Source organism: Dromiciops gliroides, chromosome 1 (genome assembly GCF_019393635.1).
Source record: "Dromiciops gliroides isolate mDroGli1 chromosome 1, mDroGli1.pri, whole genome shotgun sequence".
Classification (NCBI taxonomy): domain Eukaryota; kingdom Metazoa; phylum Chordata; class Mammalia; order Microbiotheria; family Microbiotheriidae; genus Dromiciops; species Dromiciops gliroides.
This window is the reverse complement of record NC_057861.1, coordinates 470,721,543-470,743,656: the sequence shown is the minus strand read 5'-3', so window position 1 is coordinate 470,743,656 and position 22,114 is coordinate 470,721,543. Positions and strand designations below refer to the sequence as shown.

Genomic DNA, 22,114 nt, shown 5'->3' with positions numbered 1-22,114 from the left:
ATCAAATCCATCTAGTAGTCATTGGATAAATAACCATTTCCCAGGTTTATATTCTTCAGAGATTAAAATTCGGGGCAGGAGGGGGTCTATGGAATGCTGACCAAGTTACTGGACCACAAATTTGAGTAAAAACAAAGGACAAAACCTAAGGGCATTAGCTATCTGGGATGACCCCACTTTCTATTCTTTTTTTTTTTTTTTTTTGGTGAGGCAACTGGGGTTAAGTGACATGCCCAGGGTCACACAGCTAGTAAGTCTCAAGTGTCTGAGGCCAGATTTGAACTCAGGTCCTCCTGACTCCAGGGCAGGTGCTATCTATTCACTGAGCCACCTAGCTGCCCTGGCCACTTTCTATTCTAAAAAGCTAGGCAGCTATAACTGAGAATTTCTTGCTGGAGATATAAAATATTTCATAAGGGGAAATTTTGTAGGGAACAAAGCAAGTAAACCTGAGGAAAGATATATATATATATATATATATATATATATATATATATTTTTTTTTTTTTTTTTTGCTGGTTCTAGACAAGGGTTACTGACTTTTCTATTACAACTACAACAGGAAAAAACTACAGGCTTTAAAAGAACTGGTCATGTCCATTCTTACTTTGAGGAAGAAGTAGCCAAGGATTTAATCTGAGCCAGAAGCTGGAAGCACTGGAGCAGCACATAGTAAGCAGTAATCAGTTGAACAGTATCTGGATGAGGTGTGATTTCCATCAGAACTGTGTCCACTGGAGTACATTCAACTTCAGCAGCACTAGGTATAGATTATGAGACCAGTATGGATCAAGCCTGATGGGGCATCATGGTGAAATCACTAGAAAACATCAGTGGGCATCAGAGATATGAATTGTCGGTTTACACGTCTTGGTTATACATGTTCCTTATGAATCTGACTACCTACACATGTTCCTTTTGTGCATATGTCCCTCCACATATATTCCCTACAGGTGCCTATTCTTTCCACTGAAATTATGCATATTGGGAAAATAATGTATCATAGGTTCATGGCAGAGAATGTGTCACTGCTATATTTCTTATTATGGCATTTCATTATGGATTTTGCTTTTAAGGCACCATTTCTTTCGACTCACTATTAAAAGTAAACACATCGCTGTGGACTCATGCTATGGTTTTATAGGGATATAGACCCATGAAATAGCTAGAACCTTGGGAAGCCATTTTCTGGGGGACTCATCCTGCATTTCAAGTACAGGATATTACCAGGTGCTACATGAAATGGTGATTAAAAAAATTCAACAAATATTTTGAATATTTGCAAAGCACGATGGTAGGCACTGAGCATAGGAGGACAAAAACAAAATACAATCCATGCCTTCAAAAAGCTTAATACCCTGGGCAAGTCACTTAACCCCAATTGCCTCACACACAAAAAAAGGGGAAAAAAGGCGTATCTTTTGTAGATTGTTATCACATGTACACACATAAATAAAGATGAAATAATTTGAGGGAGAAGGAAGCAATAACCACTGGGGGAAAATCAGAAAACACTTCATAGAGGATGTAGTATCTGTCTTTGGGTTTCTTAGGGAAGCAAAGGATTCTAAAAGGCAGGGATGAAGAGGTTTGTATTCTAAACATGGAGAATAGTGTTGCAAAGGTTGATATAATGTCAAGTTCAAAGAATAGCTAGTAGGCTAATTTATCTGGAATCTGGCCTGGCAATTAGAGCCAGATTGTGGAGAGCTTTAAATGGCAAGCTGAGAAACCTGTATTTCAACCTAGAAGCAAACAGAAGCTACTGAAAATTTTTGAGCAGGGAAGTGGCATCTTCAGATCTGTGTCTTAAGAATATAAATTATTAGCTATGTGGAGGCAGGATTAGAAAGAAGCAATAGCAAAATGACCAATTAAGGGGTTACTTGCAATAGTGATAGACGTAAGAAATGATGGGTACCTGAATTATAGGAGTGGTTATGTGAAATCTGAGAGATCATTTGAACAGCGATACAAAAGACAGATTATATAAAATATACTTAAAAGCAAGGGAGACAGAAGAGTCAAGATAACTCTAAAGAATCCTGGTTGACTAAAAGGATGGTAGTACCTTCAGCAGAAACAAGAGAAGTTTGGAGGATTGGTGGGCTTGGGGGAAAAGATGTTTTGACCTTATGATTTTGATGTGTTTATAGTTCATTCAAGTAGAAATAAGTAGCAGGCAGTTGGAAGATGCAGGACCAGCCTTCAGGGAAGAGATTAGATATAGCATGTACAAACTTGAGAGTTATCTGTGAAAGATAACAGAAAGATCTATGAAAGATGAACCTACAGAAACTGAAGAAAATCACCAAGGGAGATAATACAGAGAGACGAAAAGATGGAGTTGCTTGCCACATCCAACAACTTTCATTTCTCTTCTTAAAATAAATATTTGTAATATATAGACACAAGTCTACAGGCCTTTGACCTCTTTCCTTTTTTTTAACTCAAGCCATATTTTCTAATATACTTCTCACAGCTCTCCTCTATGCCTACCTTCACATTGACATTACTGAATTTTAAGGTATATATTGACTTAGTTTGAAAGATGTTGACAAATCCTTCATAGAATGCCTCTAATTTTTCATTCCCTGATATATTTGCAATTGCTTTTATGGTGGTTTATTTGTTTATTAATATCATTATCAAATTCATCAAATGTCACGAGAAATTATGTTTCTTTTTGCCTTTGGGAATATGATTAAACAATTCCATTGATACTTTAATTCATGTCTCTGAGAAAACAGTCCTATTTGGTTATAATATTTTTGTGTCTTTTCATTTCATTTAGAGTAAGAATATCAATTAAAATGTGGCTCAATTTCTATAATAGTACATAACCTTAACATATTCTGGACAAAGATTATACATGAGTACTAATAATTTATTACTAAGACAGGCTTTGTGATTCTTGGCACCACCATGGTAAAACCAGAAAGAATAAATTAACAAGTGCAGTGGTTAGATTATATATACCAACAGTTAGCAAAATAACTTTCTGATGAGGCTTTACAAAGCTGAAGAAAGAAGGAAATTGAAAGATAAAGGAAAAAGGGAAAGATGTAGCCAACTAAATGAAGAATTCCAGAGAAAAGTCAGGAGAGATAAGGAAGTTTTCTTAAAGAAACAATGCAAGGAAATAGAAGAAAACAACAGAATGGCAAAGGCAAGAGATCTCTTCCAGAAAATTAGAGATACCAAAGGGAATGTTTCATGCAAAAATTGCCATGATAAAATACAAAAATGGCAGGGACTTAATAGAAGTAGAAGAAATGAAGACGAGGTGGCAAGAATATATAGAAAAACTATGGGGCAGCTAGGTGGCGCAGTGGATAGAGCACCAGCCCTGGATTCAGGAGGATCTGAGTTCAAATCCAGCCTCAGACACTTGACACTTACTAGCTGTGTGACCCTGGGCAAGTCACTTAACTCCAGTTGCCTCACCAAAAAACAAACAAAACAAAACAAAACAAAAATAATATATAGAAAAACTATACAAGAAAGATCTTAATATCACCAATAACCATAATTGTGTGGCTCCTGATCTAGAGCTAGACATCCTGGAGAATGAAGTCTAGGGGCCTTAGAAAGCATTGCTAACAACAAGGCTAGTGGAGGTGATGGAATTCCAGCTGAGCTATTTAATCCTAAAAGATGATGCTATAAAAGTGCTACCCTCCACAATGACAGCAATATCATTCAATGAAGAACTGTGAATAACAACTATTCTCAGCAAGACAATAATCCAAGACAATCCCAAAGGACTAATGATAAAGCATATTATCTACCTCCAAAAAAGAATTGATGTTGATTGAATACAGACTGAAGCATGCTATTTTCCACTTTTTAATTTTTCTTTTATTTGTTTCCTTATACAAAATTACTAACATGGTAATGTTTTACATAATTGCACATGTATAACCTATATCTGATTGCTTACCACCTCAGGGAACAGGGGAGGAGGGAGGAAAAGTGGGGGAGAATTTGGAACTCAAAACTTTAAATAAAAGTATTTGTTATTAAGAAAAAATAGAGAAAATGTCATAATTTCTAAAACATAATGGCTATTACCCATTTGCCATGATTCAAGTGAAATTGTCAGAAGAAACCAAAGTGTTAGTGAAAAGTTAAGTCTTAGGAAAGAAAAAATCATAGGATCATATGCAATATGTTCATCATTGTTGCCATTTGAAAGTAATAGAAACAAAGAAAAGGCAAAAAAAAGTGTTGCACTCAACTTGTCAGCAGATTTTGAAAATTCAATAGTAGTCACTGGATTGGAAAAGATCAGTTTATAGCTCAATCCTAAAGAAGGGAATGCCAAGGAATGTTCAAATTACCAAATAATTGCCCTCATTTCACACACCAGCAAGGTTATGCTTAAGATTTTGCAAGCTAGGCAATATGTGAACTGAGAATAACCAGAAAAGCAAGCTGGTTTTTGAAGAGGCAGAGGAACAACAGACCAAACTGCCAACATTTGCTGGATTATGAAAAAAGCAAGAGATCTGAGAAAAATATCTATTTCTGCTTCATTGATTATACTAAAGCTTTTGACTGCATGGATCACAACAAAATGTGGCAAGTCTTCTTGAGGAGCCTGTATGCAAGCCAAGAAGCAACAATTAAAATTGAATATGGAACAAATGGTTGGTTTAAGATTGGACAAGGAGTATAACAAGGCTGTATATTGCTATCTTTTTATTTACATGTATTCTTGGGCTCAAAGAGCACTACAGAGGACAACTGCAGCCATGAAACTAAAAGATGCTTGTTCCTTGGAAGAAAAACCTTAGCAAATCTGGACGGCATACTAAAGAGCAAAGATATCACCTTGCCAACAAAGGTCTGTATAGTCAAAGCTAAGGTTTTTTCCAATATGAGAGTTGGACTATAAGGAGAGCTAAGCATCAAAGAATAAACGCTTTCAAATTGTGGTGTTGGAGAAAAGTTTGGAAAATCCCTTGGACTGCAAGGAGATCAAATCAGTCAATACTTAAAGAAATTAATTCAGGCTGAGGCTGCAGTTTAAATACTGTGGCCATATAATGAGAAGACAAGACTCATTGGAAAACACCCTGATCTTGGAAAAGATTGAAAACAAAAGGAAAGGGGGATGGAAGAGGATAAAATTGATAGACAGTGTCATGGAAGCAACGAACGTGAGCTTGGACAGACTTCAGGAGATAGTGGAAGCCAGAGGACCTAGTATAATATGTATAATCCATAGGGTTACAAAGAGTTGGATGCGATGAATGACGGAACAACAATGCCAACAGTTAGACAGTATACCAAGATTAATAGTATGTCACTTAAGCAATCACTGGGGGAAATTTTACATTCCTAAACACTTCAGCAAAATAGGTGAGAATAAATAGATGAATTGGGTATGCATGTTTTTAAAATAGAAAAGCAATAAATCAATCCCAACTAAAAAAGATCAAAATAAATATTCTGAAAATCTAAGAATAGATTAATAAAACTGAAAGAAAAAAGTGAATTGATAAAACTAGAAGCTTATTTGGGAAGGAGAAAAATCTAATAAAAATATAACATTTACCTAATTTGATTTTTAAAAGAGAGAGGTAAGCCAAACTATTTGTATCAATAATGGAAAAATATCACAACCCAATATTTAATAAATAAAATTATTTTGTCAATTACATGGCAAGAAAAATGACAGTTTTGGTGAAATGAATGGATATTTACACAAGATATAAAATATCCAGATAAACAGAACTCAATTATTTAAATAACAGTATCAGAAAATAAAATTGAACAAGACACAAATGAATTCACAAAGGGGGAAAATGGACTTATAAGTGAATTCTAGCAAATATTCAAAGAACAATTAATCACAACATTATGTAAACTATTTTCAAAATTAAGAAAGGAAAGAATCCTTCCAAACTTTATATTAAAATTAGCCTCACAGTTGCAGTAGGAATAAGTATGTTAACAGGTTGAGCAACTCCATTTTCTTTTAAATCTCTATTTTTTAAGCTAAGTAGTTACTGTGTAAGCAGTTTTTCTATACTAAAAATAGTATAATTTGGCAATGATTCAATGACGGATGTATGTCCCCTAAATGTGGTGTGCATGTGTCCCAAATCTGGTAAACAAATGTTACACTTTTGTTAATAAAATTATGAAACTAAAGTTTTTATTTATAGCTTCCTTTCATCATAAATTTAGGTAATAAATATATAATCAGAATGTATCTAGTAACTTGTAATCATTCTTTGCCAGAATCATTACAACCTACCAGAGGTACCAGCCTGTTCCTGGGTGAAGATCAGAGCAGACTGCTATATTCCCCTGAGTATTCTGTGTTTGCTCAAGTGCAGAACTGTTGGATGAAGAAATGCCAGACATATATGCCTTTTGGCTGGAACACCACAACGTTATCAAGAACCAAGTGAATTTACTTATTGCACCAAGAATTGGTGATTTGTTCCTAGAAGGGTTGATATTTGTATTGTTAAATAAATAATTGCATAATTTTGATCAATAAAGTTTCACTTCATGCATTGATGAGGTTAAGTCTGAGTTAGCACATCAGCATAACATAAATCAATTGGGCACATGCATTGTACCTAATCCAAAGAGAGACAAAGCAGAGGAAAATAAAATATAGACATAATGAAAATCAATGCAAAAATATTAAGTAAAATCTTAACAAAGAAGTTACAACATATGAAACAATCATGTACTATAACCAGGTAGGATTTATACCAGGAATGCAAAGTTAGTTCAGCATAATGAAAACTAAATATAATAGTTTATAATAATAAAAAAGTAATAAAAAGCATGATTATATAAATAAATTTATATCAATAAAATATGATATTATTTTTGTTAACAAACACAGCAAAGTACAATAAATTAGACATTTCATTAATGTGGAAAATAGCACATATTTAAAACCAAAGTGATATTATACATAATAAAGGCTAGAGACCTTTCCAGTAAAATCAGAGGTAAACCTAGGATGTCCATTATCCCCACTACTATTTAATATAATACTAGAAATGCTTTCTATAGCTGTAAGACAAGAAAAAGAAGTAGAGGGAATTAACACAGTCAAAGAGGAAATGAAATATTCACTTTTTTCATACGTTATAGTCTATCTACAGAACTCAAAAATCAGCTAAAATTAATTGAAACAATAACTTCAAAAAAAGTAGCAAGATATGAAATAAAATAATATAAAATAAATCCTTTCTGTATATTACCAATAAAATCTAGCAAGAAGAGAAAGTAGATTCAAAATACCTGCAGAGTATATAAAATATTTGGGCCTCTATCCACCAAGACATACTATAAACAAAACACTTTACACAAACACAGACCTAAATATTTAGAGAAATATTAATTATATAAAAATGACAATGCTGCTTAAATAAATTTACTTATTCAGTGTCAGTCTAAATCAAACCACCAAAGAAATTCATTTGTGAAAAAAATGGTCAAGAATCTAAAGGGGATTTTTTTTTAAGTAGGAAGGAAGTGGGGCATAGTGGTACAAGATCTCAAACTATACTACAAAGCTGTAATCATAATTATTTGGGTCTTCTTTAAAAGAGAACCATCCAGAAGCCAATGAACATAGTAGCATATTGTGATAAACCCAAAGATTTCAACTATACAAGTAAGAACATACTATTTGTCAAAACTGCTGGGAAAACTCGAAAGGAGTCTTGGAAGAAATTGGGCATAGACTAACTTCTCAATGTGTAAACCTACATAAGCGCTATATGAATATATTAGTCTAAGAGGTGACATCAGAAACAAATTACGGAAAGCAAGAAATTACGTTTCAGTTTTATGGATAGGGGAATCAATCATGATCAAACTAGGGAGAAAGAAGATCACAGAGAATAAAAAATTTTGATGACAAAATTATTGAATGTTTAGACAAATAAAATCAATAAAACCAACAATAAGAAGGGAAATGGGTAACTGGCGAAAAAATCTTTGCAGGAAATTTCTCCACAAAAGATCTTATATCTAAGAAATTAAAGAGAAGAATGTAAATTATTTCCAAATAGATTAATGAACAAAAAATATGAACAGGCAGTTTTTTAAAGGAAGAAATCCAAACTTCCTCCTATATCACAATGGTCTTTGGCAGGGAGTAGATTCAACTTAGCTCAGTTCTTACATAGTATTGGTACCAATATTAATATCCTGATGTGGCACGATTGCAGATGAGTCCTTGCATCAGCTTCTGCTAGCCTGTGTCTGTGTGTTTACTCTGTAAGGGATTTCAGTGCTGGACTGGCTGCAAAATCTTCCCTGAAGTTGCACTTTCAGGTTCCTTTAGCTCAATCTCCTGAGCTTTTGAAAGTTTCCCAAAGTCAGAAACCCTAGGTCCTCCATCTAGAATGGAAAAGAACAAAGAAAGAAGCCAAGGACAGAGGCCCATTTCTCAGGGTACAGTGGCTTCAGGGGAGAGAAGGCCCCAAGGCCTCTCTCTTTAATAGCATGATCTTTTACTGGACATCTAGAAACAACAAATATGAAGAAAGCAACCAAAAGAACTGAGACAAGAGAGACACAGAAGAAGCCCGCTAAAGCCTTTCAAATGCCTTCCTAGCCAATCAAAATTGCTTCCTATTCACCACTTGGTTAAAGGAACAAAACCAAGTATAGAATATATGCAAATGATCCACATTCTTTCTAAGACACTTCCCTTTCATGTCATTATGACTGTCCTGGAAGCAAGCTTCTTCATTTAGGAAAGTGACAACAGCTAATCAAGTTCATATACTCTGCCCATGTGCCAGACCCCCATTACATGTGTTATATCAAGAAATGGAAACTACTAGTTCTAATCAATTGCAGAATGGCTTAACAAATAGTAGTATGTTAATGTAATGAAATATTTTATACTATGTGAAATGATGAAAGGGGTGATTTTAGAAAAACCTAGGAAGACTTTTACAAACTGATGAAGTTTGTTAAGCAGAAAAAGGTGAATAATTCATAAAATAACAAAAGAATAAAAAAAAAACTTTGAAAAATTTAAGATTTCTGATCAATCATATGATTCCAGAGAACCAATGATGAATTACAGTTCTGGAGAAGAGGTGTTGAATAAAGATGCAAAATAAAATATATATTTGGGGACATGGCCAGTGTGGAATTTTCTTTTAACTATTGGTTATGATTAGTTCTTGACTATACATATTTCTTACTGAGCTTTTTGTTTTGTTTTGTTTTGCTTTTCTTCCCAATAGGGAGTATGATAGGAAAGAGATGGGGTAACAACAGGGTAAAAGAGGAAAGAGAGAGAGACAGAGGGAGGGGAGAGAGACAGAGAAGAAAAAGAAAAAAGGGTCATTAAAGCATATTTTTAAAAATTACACAGAAACACAGAAATAAACAAAGACATTTAAAATTATTTTTGCTTCTCTCCCAGCTCTTAGTGCAATATTGCATTTAATGTGGAAGGAAGGGAGGAAGGAGATAAACGAATGAATTAACAAACGAAGGAATGAGGAAGAAATGAATGAATAAATGAATGAATGAAGTTAGTGTGCCTCTGTGAGAAAACTTGACAACTGGTTTTGGTTCAAAGATGAAAGAGCACACTGGTTTTGAACTTAGAAGGCTTGGGTTCTTACACACCTACCTATTATTTCTGTGACTGAGCAAGTCATTTCATCTTTCTAGGCTTCAGTTTCTTTATCAGTAAAATTAGGCAATTGTGCACCGAAAAGACCCACCTCAGAAGAATACTTTTACACTGCAGGTGAACGCAGTTTTGAATGGCCTTCATATTGCTCCTAATTTAACTCCTGGGTTGGGTTGGCTGGAGTTGTGCTATTATTCCCGGACCTGCACTAATCTCAGCCCTCCCCACAGAGAGTGTTGAAACACGGTGGGGTTGGGGAAGAGTTAGCCAGAAGGTGGACATGGAGGATAGATCTCGCCCTCCCCCTCCTCCTCCCCCTCCCAGCCCCCCTCAGAATCAGAGCCAGCCCCTTGGTCCGCTCACTGCCTGTCAAACTAAATGATAACGGTGGCAGGTCCAGGAGCTGGTAGTCTGTTTCAGGCAATCTTTCTTTTGAATAATTTTTCCGCTCACCTGCTGGGGTTTCCCATTCCCGAGCGTTAAGCCTGGTTGCTAAGGACGCGGTTAGGTCTGGGTGAAACTTGTGGGGGAGGGAGGGAAAGGGAAGGGTTCGCTGCCCACGTGACCAGCGTTGCTTCTTTGGGTGATTAGAATGAAAACTATTTCCTTCCCTGCTCCGGAATCGGCTTTATATCCCAAAGAAAGTAGAGATAAATTAGGTTGAGAGATATAAATGCAGCTGTCTTTATGAAATTGGCCTTCATCACCCTCTCTCCTAACTTTTCCCCCCCTTACTTTTTGGTATCAGAAGCCTTATAACAATGGCTTCTTTGAATAGGTTAACCTGCCTGTCTAACATGAATATATCTAGGAAGAATGAATTTCCTAGATTAGCACTCCCTCCAGGGTTAGGTAAGACCCAAGTAGCTGGTGACTACTTTTTACTGTTAGTCTAGAGAGTTCAACAAATTTAGTTAAGCAGTTATAACTCACATATCTCTTAAGAATTCCATAGGTAAATTATCAGGTTACAGATTAAACTAGAGGGTCTACAATGGAATGATTTGAGAAGAGAGATCTACATATCACCAGTTAGCTAGGGTAGCTAACATAGAATGAAATTTAGGAAACTTTAGGAAGTTCAAATTTCCCTTTCTCAAATAGGTATTATTATTATTATTATTATTATTATTATTATATAAATCAAGTTTTGGTAAGGTGTGGTTAATTAAAAAAAAAAGACAGGCTTTCAGTTAACCAAAAAATTGTAAGGAGAATGGCCTTGATTCCCAAACAATAAATAAAAGGAATTTGGACATATCCCTCTTGCAGGCAAACATAAACACCATGAAACATAAAAGTCAAAGTAATACAATAATGATTATCAATATGAAATAACACTAAGTCCTCTTGTTCCTGGTAAACTACTCCCAATGTCCATATAATCAATATATTTCATCTTGAGTCCCAGCTATCATGCATCTGATCCCTGGAAACATCTCCTTTGGAAATTCTGGAATAGGCTTTGTTCTCATGGCAGCTCTGGAGGGAGCTCCTCCTAGTTTTCCTACTTCTCTGGTTTCAAGTCACCTGCAGAGATTTATTTTGTGATAGGCATCCCATCAATTACCTTTGCCACACAAAAAGAGCTGCTATAAATATTTTTGCACAAGTAGGTTCTTTTCCCTTTGTTGTGTTCTCTTTAGGGTATAGACCTAAGTAATGGTATTGCTAGTATCAAAAAGTATGCACAATTTGATTGTTCTTTGGGCATAATTCCAAATTGCTCTAAAAGCGCAGTAGTGTCCCAACTTTTCCACATTCCCTCCCACATTTGTCATGTTCCTTTTCTGTATATTAGCCAATCTGATATGTATGAGGTTGTACCCCAAAGTTGTTTTAATTATGATTTAGAACATTTTTTCATATCACTGGGTAGTTTTGAGTTCTTCAGAAAACTGCCTGTTCATAGCCTCCTGACAATTGAGGATTAATTTAGATTCATATAGATTTGAATCAGTTCTCGATATTTTTGAGAAATGAGGGTTTTATTAGATACTTCCTATAAAAATTATTTCCCATATTTCTGCTTTCCTTCTAATCTTCGTTGTATTGGTTTTGTTTATGCAAAAGCTTTTTAATGTAGTATAATCAAAATATTCCATTTTATATTTTTAATGCTTTCTCTTGTTTGGTCATACATTCTTCTCTTCTCCCTAGATTTGACAGATAAACTATTCCTTGCTCTCCTTATTTGCTTGTCATATCACTCTTTATGTCTAAATCATGTACCCATTTTGACCTTATCTTGGTGTACAATGTGAGATGTTGTTCTATACCTAATTTCTGCCTTACTATTTTCTGGTTTTCCCATCAGTTTTTGTCAAATATTGAGTTCTTATCCCATAAGATGGAATCTTTGGGTTTATCAAACAGTAGATTACTATAGTTATTTACTGCTGTATTTTGCATACCTAATCTATTTCTCTGATCTACCACTATATTAAGCCAGTATCAAATAGTTTTGATGATAACTACTGTATAATATAGTTTGAGATCTAGTATGGCTAGGACACCTTCCTTTGCATTTTTTCATTGATTCCCTTTATATTACCTTGATATAGTCCCTTGTGTTCTACCAGATGAATTTTCTTATTCTTTTTGGTAGTGATATAAAATATTTTGGTAGTTTGATTGCTATGGCACTGAATAATTAAATTAATTTAGCTAGAATTGCCATTTTTATTATATTAATTTGGCTTATCCATGAGAAATTGATATTTTCCAGTTGTTTATATACGACTTTATTTGTGTGAAAAATATTTTGTAGTAGTGTCCATGTAGTTCCTGGGTTTGTCTTGACAGGTAGACTTGCAAGTATTTAAATTGTCTATAGTTATTTTAAATGGAATTTCTCTTGCTGCTGGTCTTTGTTAGTAATAATATAGAAATGTTGATGATTATGTGCTTTTTTTTTGTATCCTGAAACTTTGCTAAAGTTATTCATTGTTTTAAATGTTTTTTTTATTTTTCTCAATTACACGTAAAGCTATTTTTTTAGTTCTAAAATTTTCTCCACCCTCTTTTCCCTCCCCACTTCTGAGGCCAGTAAGCAATTTGATATAGGTTATATATTACAATCATGTTAAACATATCTCCACATTAATCAGAAAAGGTTGTTCATTCTTTCAAGTAGTTTTTAGTTGATTCCCTAGGATTCTCTAAGTATACCATCATATCATCTGCAAAGAGCAAAAGCTTTGATTACTCATTGTCTATTCTAATTCCTTCAATTTATTTTTCTTCTATTATTGCTAAAGCTAACATCTGTAGTATAATATTGAATAATAGTGGTGATGATGGTCATTTTTGTTTCACCTCCAATCTTATTGGGAAGGCTTCTAGCTTATCCCTATTACAGATAATGATTGCTGATGGTTATAGATAGATACTACTTATCATTTTAAGGAGAGCTTCATTTATTCCTACAGTCTCCAGGTTTTTAATAATAATCATATGATTTCTGTTGGTTTTGTTATTGATGTGGTTCATTATATTGATAGTTTTCCTAATGTTGAACCAGCCCTGCATTCCTAATATAAACCTCACCTGATCATAGTGTATTATACTGGTAATATATTGCTGTAATCTCCTTGATAATGTTTTATTTTAAATTTTGCATCAATATTCATTAGGCAAATTGGCCTAGAGTTTTTTCTTTCTGTTTTTGTTCTTCCTGATTTAGGTATCAGCACAATATTTGTGTTGTAAAAGGAATTTTGTATTTTACATAATTGCACATGTATAACCTATTTCTGATTGCTTATTGCCTTAGGGAGGGAAAAGAGAAGGGAGGAAAGGAAAAAGACAACTTGGAACTCAAAACTAAATAAAAATGTTTATTATCCAAAAAAAGGAATTTGGTAGGACTCCTTCCTATTTTTCAAAATAGTTCACATATATTGGAATTGTTTTTTAAGTGTTTGGTAGTATTTATTTTTGAACCTATTTAGTATCAGTGATCTTTTTTCCCTTAGGGAGCTTACTGATGGCTTTTTAAATTTCTTTTTCTGTTTCTTTCTTTCTTTGTTTTTTGTTTTCTGTGGGGCAATGAGGGCTATATCCAGAGAGAGAACTGATGAACTGAGTGAAGATTAAAGCATGCTTTTTTTTTCATTTTTTTATGGTTCTTGCCTTTTATTTTTATTTTTGCAACATGGTTAATATAGAGATGTGTTTTGCCTTATTTCACATGTATAATTAATATCAAATAAAGAATAAAACATTTTAAAAAGAAACAAAATAAAAAGAATATTTAATAGATTAATATGGATTTACAGTTATATAATTCCTTTTCCAATTCCCAAAATTGTTTCCAGCATCTGCAATATGGCTATACTTCAATTCAGCAGTTCCAATTTTTTTTTAATTGACTGAATCTCAGGTAGGAAAAATGAAGCATTTTTATTATTTCCTGCTTAGCTCTCATGATGGTCAGAAAATAACAATTATTATATCTATTTTATTGAAATACAAGGGTTGATGGGGCAGCTAGGTAGCACAGTGGATAAAGCACTGGCCTTGGATTCAGGAGGACCAGAGTTCAAATCCGGCCTCAGACACTTGACACTTACTAGCTGTGTGACTTTGGGCAAGTCACTTTAACCCTCACTGCCCGACAAAAATTGTTTTTTTTTAATTTAAAAAGAAATACAAGGGTTCAATTATAGATAGGAAGGGAAAGAAATAAAAGACATGTTTTCTGGTCCTAAATCTAATTGAATACATAAAGCATACATAAATAAAAAAACACAAAGTAACATCTCAGGAAGTACAAATTCAGATAGGACATATTGGGTATCTATATTCAGACAAGATAAAAAGGAATTATAGGTGACATTTAAATAATGTCTTTTTAAGTTTTATAGAGTGCTTTCCACATTTTATTTCATTTGCTCTTCACAACATGCTTGAGGTTCTTCTGGATGTAAGCCCCTTGAGGTTAAGAATCTGTTTTGCCCTTGTTTGTATTCCCAACCCTTAGTAAATACCTGGCACATTTAGTAATTGCTTTTTGATGGATTGTTTGAGGTTAGAGAAAGTTTCCTAGAAGTGTGTAAATTCTAGCACTTAAAGAGTGGTAGACAGAGACAGGAGGGATATGCACAGCAGATAGATAGATAGATAGATAGATAGATAGATAGATAGATAGATAGATAGATAGATAGATAGATAGATAGATAGATAGATAGATCTATATCTATATAGTGACCCACAGGGTCAAGAATAAGAAGATATTGTTGGGTTTAGGGGATGGAAAGCAGGTTGTTTAGAAATGTTTGGTGACAGAAGAAAAGGAAAATATCTAGTATAAGGTACAGGATCATTACTATGTGCCAAAGCCTACTAAATGTGGGTATTTTAATAAGTACTGGTGGTGGTGGTGGTAGTAGTAGTAGGAATAGGAGGAGGAGGAGTAACTAACATTTATATACTGCTTACTATGGATCAGGCACTGTGCTAAGAGCTTTATAATTAGTATCTCATTCCATCCTCATAACAACTCCTATTTTGCAGAAGAGTTAACTGAGACAATCAGAAGTTAAGTGACTTGCCCAAGGTCACAACAAGTGTCTGAGGCTGAATTTGAACTCGACTGTACCACCAGCTGTCTTATAAAATGAAAGAACTGAAAAACCTTGGGTTGCTTTGAAACTTTGTTGTCAAAACTGTACTGTTTTATCCCAGATAATGTTTCTTTACTTAAACTCACTTTGCTAAAAACAGAGAGGAACAAATTTTAATCAACACAATTTCCTTGTATTTTTAAAGATTGTTTTTCACCAAAAAAATATTAACTGTCCATTCTCCCATCTTAAGGAATGAAAAGTAAGGGCCCCCGTATTTTACAGCTATCGGCCTGTCCAAGACAAATTACAGCAAATTCAGCTTCCTAAAGAGTTGTTCTGAACAATTCAGGTCAAGAAAACAAAACACACATTTTCATTTTATATCTACATACATATATAACTCAAAGCTGATTTGGGGGCTTTAAATTCTCCGGATAGTCATGACTTTCACACTTACTCCTTTTGGTATTCATAGTTCCTAGTTGTCTCCAGTTTTTATCTGAAGTAGACAAGAATTTCAAAACACAGTTGCCTATGTGTCTCTCTCTCCAGGACAGGGAAACACACACAGACACATACCCACACACAGACACACAAACAAGTCCCCTCATTTGCGCATGCGTAATCAGTCTTTCTAGTCCCCACTACACTGTCTCCCTTTCCCCCACCCTCTCATAGTTCCAGGGGCTTCTTGGAACTTCTAAATCCCAGGCCCGCCCCCTGGCGGCGTTTTCAATCCTGCAAGATGAGTTCTCACTGACGCCTCTCACTGGTAAGGGAAGCGGGGGATGGGAATATCACGGCAGGACCTAACTTGGCCAGGATCCTTTCCTGGTCCTTCATCCTGTCCCCCACTTCCTATCTCCTCAACCAGTGCAAAAACCTGAAAATCGAGAACACGCCAATGCAAAGGGACCACAATCACGGGACAGCAGAGTAGCTGTGAAACAGGACACAAGGAAGCTCCGAGACAAAAGGAAGGGGTTCCTATGATTCCTCCTAAACCTTCGCATCCATACTCCTGGGACAGTTGCTTCTACTCTGGTAGGCTAGCCGAAAGGGACTAAGGGAGAACTGAGCAAAGCTAATTACTCCTGTTTCTTACTGCCTTTGCTATGTCTTTTGTGCACTAGTAAGTTACCTTCTCCCGCCTATTATTCTTATCCCCAGACATATCTTCAATCTCCTATTCTACCCCAAACCATCTCTTTCCCGCCCCTCATTTTCCCTCATCATTTTGCCTCCCACTGATGTGCATCAGTCTTTTCCAGGTTCCTATTTCTCCGCCAAATCTTTTAGTTCTCCTTTGGCTTCCTTTCCTAGCCACCGCTTCTTCCAATTTCTTCCTTTCTCTCTGTCTTTCTCTGTCTGTCTGCCTCTGTCTTCGCTTTCCCCTTCCCCACCCCCCTCAACCCCGATCTCTTCATTATTTCTTTTTTCACTCCCGCAACCACCGCAGTCCACCAAGCTCCTCCCGACCCACTTGCTCGAGCTGCACTCTTGGTCCTCCTCCTCCCCCCCCCCCCGCCCCAAGCTTTAGTTCAATACCCTCCTGCACTTCTGCATTTCATTCTCTAACCCAACTCCTTGCCTTGTTTATGGATGCTACAACAGCCTTAGGGTTCGTCAGATGCCACCGCCTCAGCAGCTGCCCCAGTAGTGCAGCTAAGAAAATTTGATTCCACTTGTGGCTCCTTTTACAATCAGAAGATGATTCTGAACTCCTCACCCCCAACCTCCTCTCCAAGGAATAATTTGTTATTGTTATTATTATTGTTTTGTTTTGTTTTCAAAAGTCTCGACTGCAAGGAAACCAAGTAGCCGAGTCTCCTTGTCCACTTCTTAATTTTTTATTTTTAAACCTTTCTGAATTTTATTAGGCTTAGTAATTTTTATTCTACTGCAGCAATTAGTATTTTTGTTTTTTTCCACTCCTCCGGTGGTGGTTGTTTCAGGTTTTATAGATGGGGTGATTCTCCTTCAGAAAGGCAAAACCAAGGAAAAGGAACTTGGCCAGGGGTCAACGCGTCTAAATGAGTTACACGGAGCCTGTTCTGAAAATGAAGGGAAGCGGAGTGAGGGGCAAACAAGATCTATGTCACACATTCACTGCTCCTGTGGAAAGAAGGGATCTCAAGCAAAACGACCCTGGGGCTTTCTTTGGAGTACAAGTGATCGTTATACTTTATTTTTTAAAGTAATCATTGTTTTTTTTCGACGCTTCAGCACTTTCCGTTTTAAGAATGTGTGTGTGTGTGTCGGGGGCGAGTGTTTTTGTTTACAATCTTGTTTTGTGTGGTTGGGCTGTATGATATCTTGGATGCAGGGTGCAGTTAGCCAGCAGTCACCGCTGCCACCTCCACAGGTCCTCTCAGTGACTGGGATTGAGGGCAGTCATCCTGCCCTGGAGTTATTGGAGCAGGGGGCGGTGTTTCCTTCCAGGGATGCTGCAGCCACAGCCAGTAGAATCAGGTGAAGCCTGCAGGATTTACTCAGTGGGTAAGCAGACACCACTCCACCTCAGATATTTCTGTCCCTTGGCCCCACCTTGTACCTGAACTTTCGCTTGGTTTAATCCTATCCTGGTTCTCCTCTTCAGACCCTGCCCCCACCCCTTCCCCTTCTTTTACTATTGCTATTATTCCTATTAGTCCTCTCTAAACCTCAAAGTCGTTCATTTAGAAATCCTCCACGTTTCCTTATTCCACAGTTATGCTAGGTGAGTTTCTTTGAGATAGTCTCTTGCTAGGTTATTGTCCGCATATTGCAGCAGGCATAAAAAGTACCAAACGCTCCTTTCTCTGGTTCGTGTGTGTAAGCTTGGCATTACAATGTTAAGGTTGGAGAAGATATCTTTTCACTTAAGATTAAAAGAACCTTGAGTCTTACCCTAGTTCTTTCAAACTCCAACCCCCATCCCCTATTTATAGAGACTTTTGCAGCATCAAACATCTTAAGTTATAAACCTTGTCTCTGTGAGACAAACAAGGGAAAGTAACCTGATGAGAGAGTGAATTTTGCAGTGAAAGTGAGGAATGAGGGGCAGCTAGGTGGTGCAGTGGATAGAGCACTGGCCCTGGAGTCAGGAGGACTTGAGTTCAAATGTGGCCTCAGACACTTGACACTTACTAGCTGTGTGACCCTGGGCAAGTCACTTAACCCCAATTGCCTCACCAAAAAAAAAAAAGAAGAAAAAGAAGAAGAAGAAGAAGGAAGAAAGAAAGTGAGGAACATTCATTTTTTAAAGTAAGGAAGAGGTAAAAAAGAGGAAAGGACATATTTAGAAATTCTTGGCTCTCTTCCCACTTATACATTGAGTCCTACCTCAAAAAAAAAAAAATTCAAGTTCTGTGGCTTTTTTTCCTCATCCTTTTCCTCCTTGTTAATTTAAAACTGTTAATGTATAATTACAGCTGTCTTCACGTATATTGTACTGTACATGTTTGTTTTCTATAGGCCACATATATGTGGTTCTAGATTCCACTCCTATTGCTTAACTGGATAGAAAACACTCCTAGAAGGAACTCAGTGTATTGTCCTTAAATGCCCTATAGCATTTACAACATAGGAATAGTTAGCCCAAACTTACTTCCTAGAATTTTCTTATTCATTGTTTTTTGTTTTTGTTTTTGTTTTTGCAGGGCAATGGGGGTTAAGTGACTTGCCCAGGGTCACACAGCTAGTAAGTGTCAAGTGTCTGAGGCCGGATTTGAACTCAAGTCCTCCTGAATCCAGGCCCGGTGCTTTATCCACTGGGCCCTAGCTGCCCCCTTATTCATTGTTAAAACATCATAGGAAAGTGTGATACTTCTGGTTGTCCTTGGGAATAAATAAACATATTTCTTGAGTTGTGGCTCCACTTAACATTTGAATGAGTAGTAAAACAATTTCTATTTAGAACTCCAATTCTTCATTCAAAATTCAAATGAGGAACAGTAACCATATTATAGTTCAGTCATATTTGATTCTCCATGACCCCATTTTGGAGTTTTCTTGGCAAAGTTTGGAGTGGTGTGTCATTTCCTTCTCCAGCTCATTTTACAATTGAGGAAACTGAGACAAACAAGGTTAAGTGTCTTGTCCAAGGTCACACAGCTACTATGGGTCTGGGATTGGATTTGAACTCAGGATGCTGAGTTTTATAACCATAATGATTTCAAATGGATAGCTGAGATTTTGACCTCTGCATATCCCAATATACAAAATGAAGTTGAGAAGTGAGATAATCACCAAGATTGTTGAGGTTCTTCAAACCACTTATACTTAACAAATGAGATATGAAATCAAAATGTTTTTAGCTGAATTATCTTAAAAGTCTGGTTTCACTTAGATGAAGCTTTCCTATGAGGAAATTTTCTAGAAAGCCAAGGCTTATTTTCATACCTGAGTTTTCTATCCCTACTCTAGTTATATTTTAATCATCTATCATAGATAGACAAGATTTATTACATTGGTTATACCTGATATTATACTGACAAGCTTTGCTATTGATCCAGATTGTCAAAACAAAGAACAAAAACATTTTCTAAATAATCTACATTTCTATTAACAAATAACAAGCCAACTCCCATGGTTAAGTCTCCAAAGTATGTCTCTTTGAACTTCAATTTTTAATTAGATGACACATCTACACATATAACATTAACTCTTTTGAGTTCTAAATTTTCAGTCAACAAAATGCACTTTTTTAACACTCAAAATTCTAATTTGAGAACTCATTTTTGTTTATATGATTACTATTATGTAGTGTCTTGTTTCATAAGTCTAGGAATTGAGTACAAATTGAAATTTCACTTAATTTCTTTTGGTTTGTTATTATAACATGGACAAATTCATCATGTTCATTCTAGGATTCTCTAATCATATATCTGCAAAGAATGATAATTTTATTTCTTAATTGTCTATTTTTATTCCTTCAATTTCTTTTTCTTGTCTTACTGTTATAGCTAGAATTTCTAGAATAATCTTTAATAAAAGGAGTGATAATTTAAATCCTTGCTTCTCCCCTGATCTTATTGGGAAGGCTTCTAGCAGATCCCGATTACAGGTAATGGTGGGTTTTGGTTAGATAGATACTACTTATTCTTTTAAGAAAGATTCCACTTATTTCTATGCTTTCTCTTGTTTTTAATAGAAATAGGTATTGCATTTTGTCAAAAGCTTTTTCTGTATCTATTGAGAACCAGCCCTGCATTCCTTGAAAAATCTCACCTGGTCATTGTATGTAATCATTGCTACAATCTTCTTGCTAGGATTTTAATTATAAATTTTTGCATCAATATTTATTAGAGAAATTGGTCTATAGTTTTCTTTCTCTCTTTTTGCTATTCCTAGTTTAGGTATCAAAAGCATATTTGTGTCTTAAAAGGAATTTGCTAGGACTCCTTTTCCAAATAATTTATGTAATATTTGTTTTAATCATTCCTTAAATATTTGGTAGAATTCACTTGTAAATTCATCTGATCCTGGTTTTTTGGTTTGTTTTTTCCTTAGGGGGTTTATTTAAGGCTTGTTTAATTTCTTTTTCTAAGATAGGGTTCTTTAAGTTTTTTATTTCCTTTTTTGTTAATTGTGGCAATTTTTCTTGTTTGAGCAGATAATGACTTGGTTAAAGTTCTAGACCTGGAGTGAAGAAGACCTAAGTTCAAATCTGGCCTCAGACACTTACTAGATTTGTGACCTTCGAAAGTCACTTCACCCTGTTTGCCTCAGTTTCCTCATCTGTAAAATGAACTAAAGAAGGAAATGACAATCATTCCATTATCTTTGCATTATAAAGATAACCAAAAAGGGGTCACAAGAAGTCAGACGTGACTGAACAACAACAAAGAACAAAATTTCTTCTGTTAATGTGTGTGTGCGCACGCACGTGCGCGCGTATGTGTTGGGGGGTGGCATTTAGTCTTAAGTGACTTGCCGGGCCTACACAGCTATTAAGTATCTGAAGCCAGATTTGAATTTAAGTTTTCCCAACTCCAGGGTTGGTGCTCCATCCACTGCATCATCTAGCAACCTCCTTTCTTCTGTTAATCTTGACAGTGTATCTTTTTGTAAATATTCATACATTTCATTTAGATTGTCAGTTTTCCTGGCATATGATTGGGCAAAATAACTCCTAATAATTGATTTAATTTCATCTTCATTGGTGGTATAGTCACCCTTTTCATTTTTGATAATGGTAATTTGGGTTTCTTTTTAAAAAAATCAAATTAAATAATGGTGTATTCATCTTATTTTTCACCATTAAAACCAGATCTTACTTTCATTTTTTGTTCACCATTTTAAGCTTTCATTTTATTAATCTTTTTTTTAAAAATTTTCATGGATTTCTATTTTAGTTTGTAATTGTGGGTCTTTAATTTGCTCTTTTTCTAGTTTTTTAAAAAATTTCCATTACCCAATTCATTGATCTGCTTTTTCTCTTTTATTGATGTACATATTTAGAGATATAAATTTCCCCCCAAGTACTCCTTTGGCTATATCCCACAAATTTGGTATATTGTCTCATTGTTGTCATTATTTTTAATGAAATTATTGATAGATTTGTGGGGTTTTTATCCCATTCATTTTTTAAGATTAGATTACTTACTTTCCAATTAGTTTTAAACCTATGTTTTCAAGGCCCTTTATTGGAAATAATTACTACTACATTATGTTCTAAGAAGAGTACATTTAATATTACTACTTTTCTGCATTTGTTTGTGGGGTTTTGATGTTTTAATACATGGTCAGTTTTTGTGAAGTTGCCATGTTTAGCTGAGAAAAAACTACAATCCTTTCTATTCTCATTCAGTTTTCTCCAGAGGTCTATTTTATCTTTTCTAATATTATATTCATATCTTTAACTTCTTTCTTTTTTATTTTATGGTTATATTTATCTAGCTCTAAGAGGGGAAAGTTT

General features: G+C 35.3%; 1 protein-coding gene across 1 annotated transcript in view; it reads left to right on the top strand.

The window, feature by feature from the left end:
- Positions 1 to 17,521: 17,521 nt before the first annotated feature.
- Positions 17,522 to 22,114, top strand: part of LOC122750520 (fibrillin-2-like) — a 137,203-nt gene continuing 132,610 nt past the window's right edge. The window contains exon 1 of the mRNA XM_043997270.1: positions 17,522 to 17,685. Coding sequence (XP_043853205.1) covers positions 17,522 to 17,685 — 164 coding nt within the window. The remainder of the gene's footprint in view (positions 17,686 to 22,114) is intronic.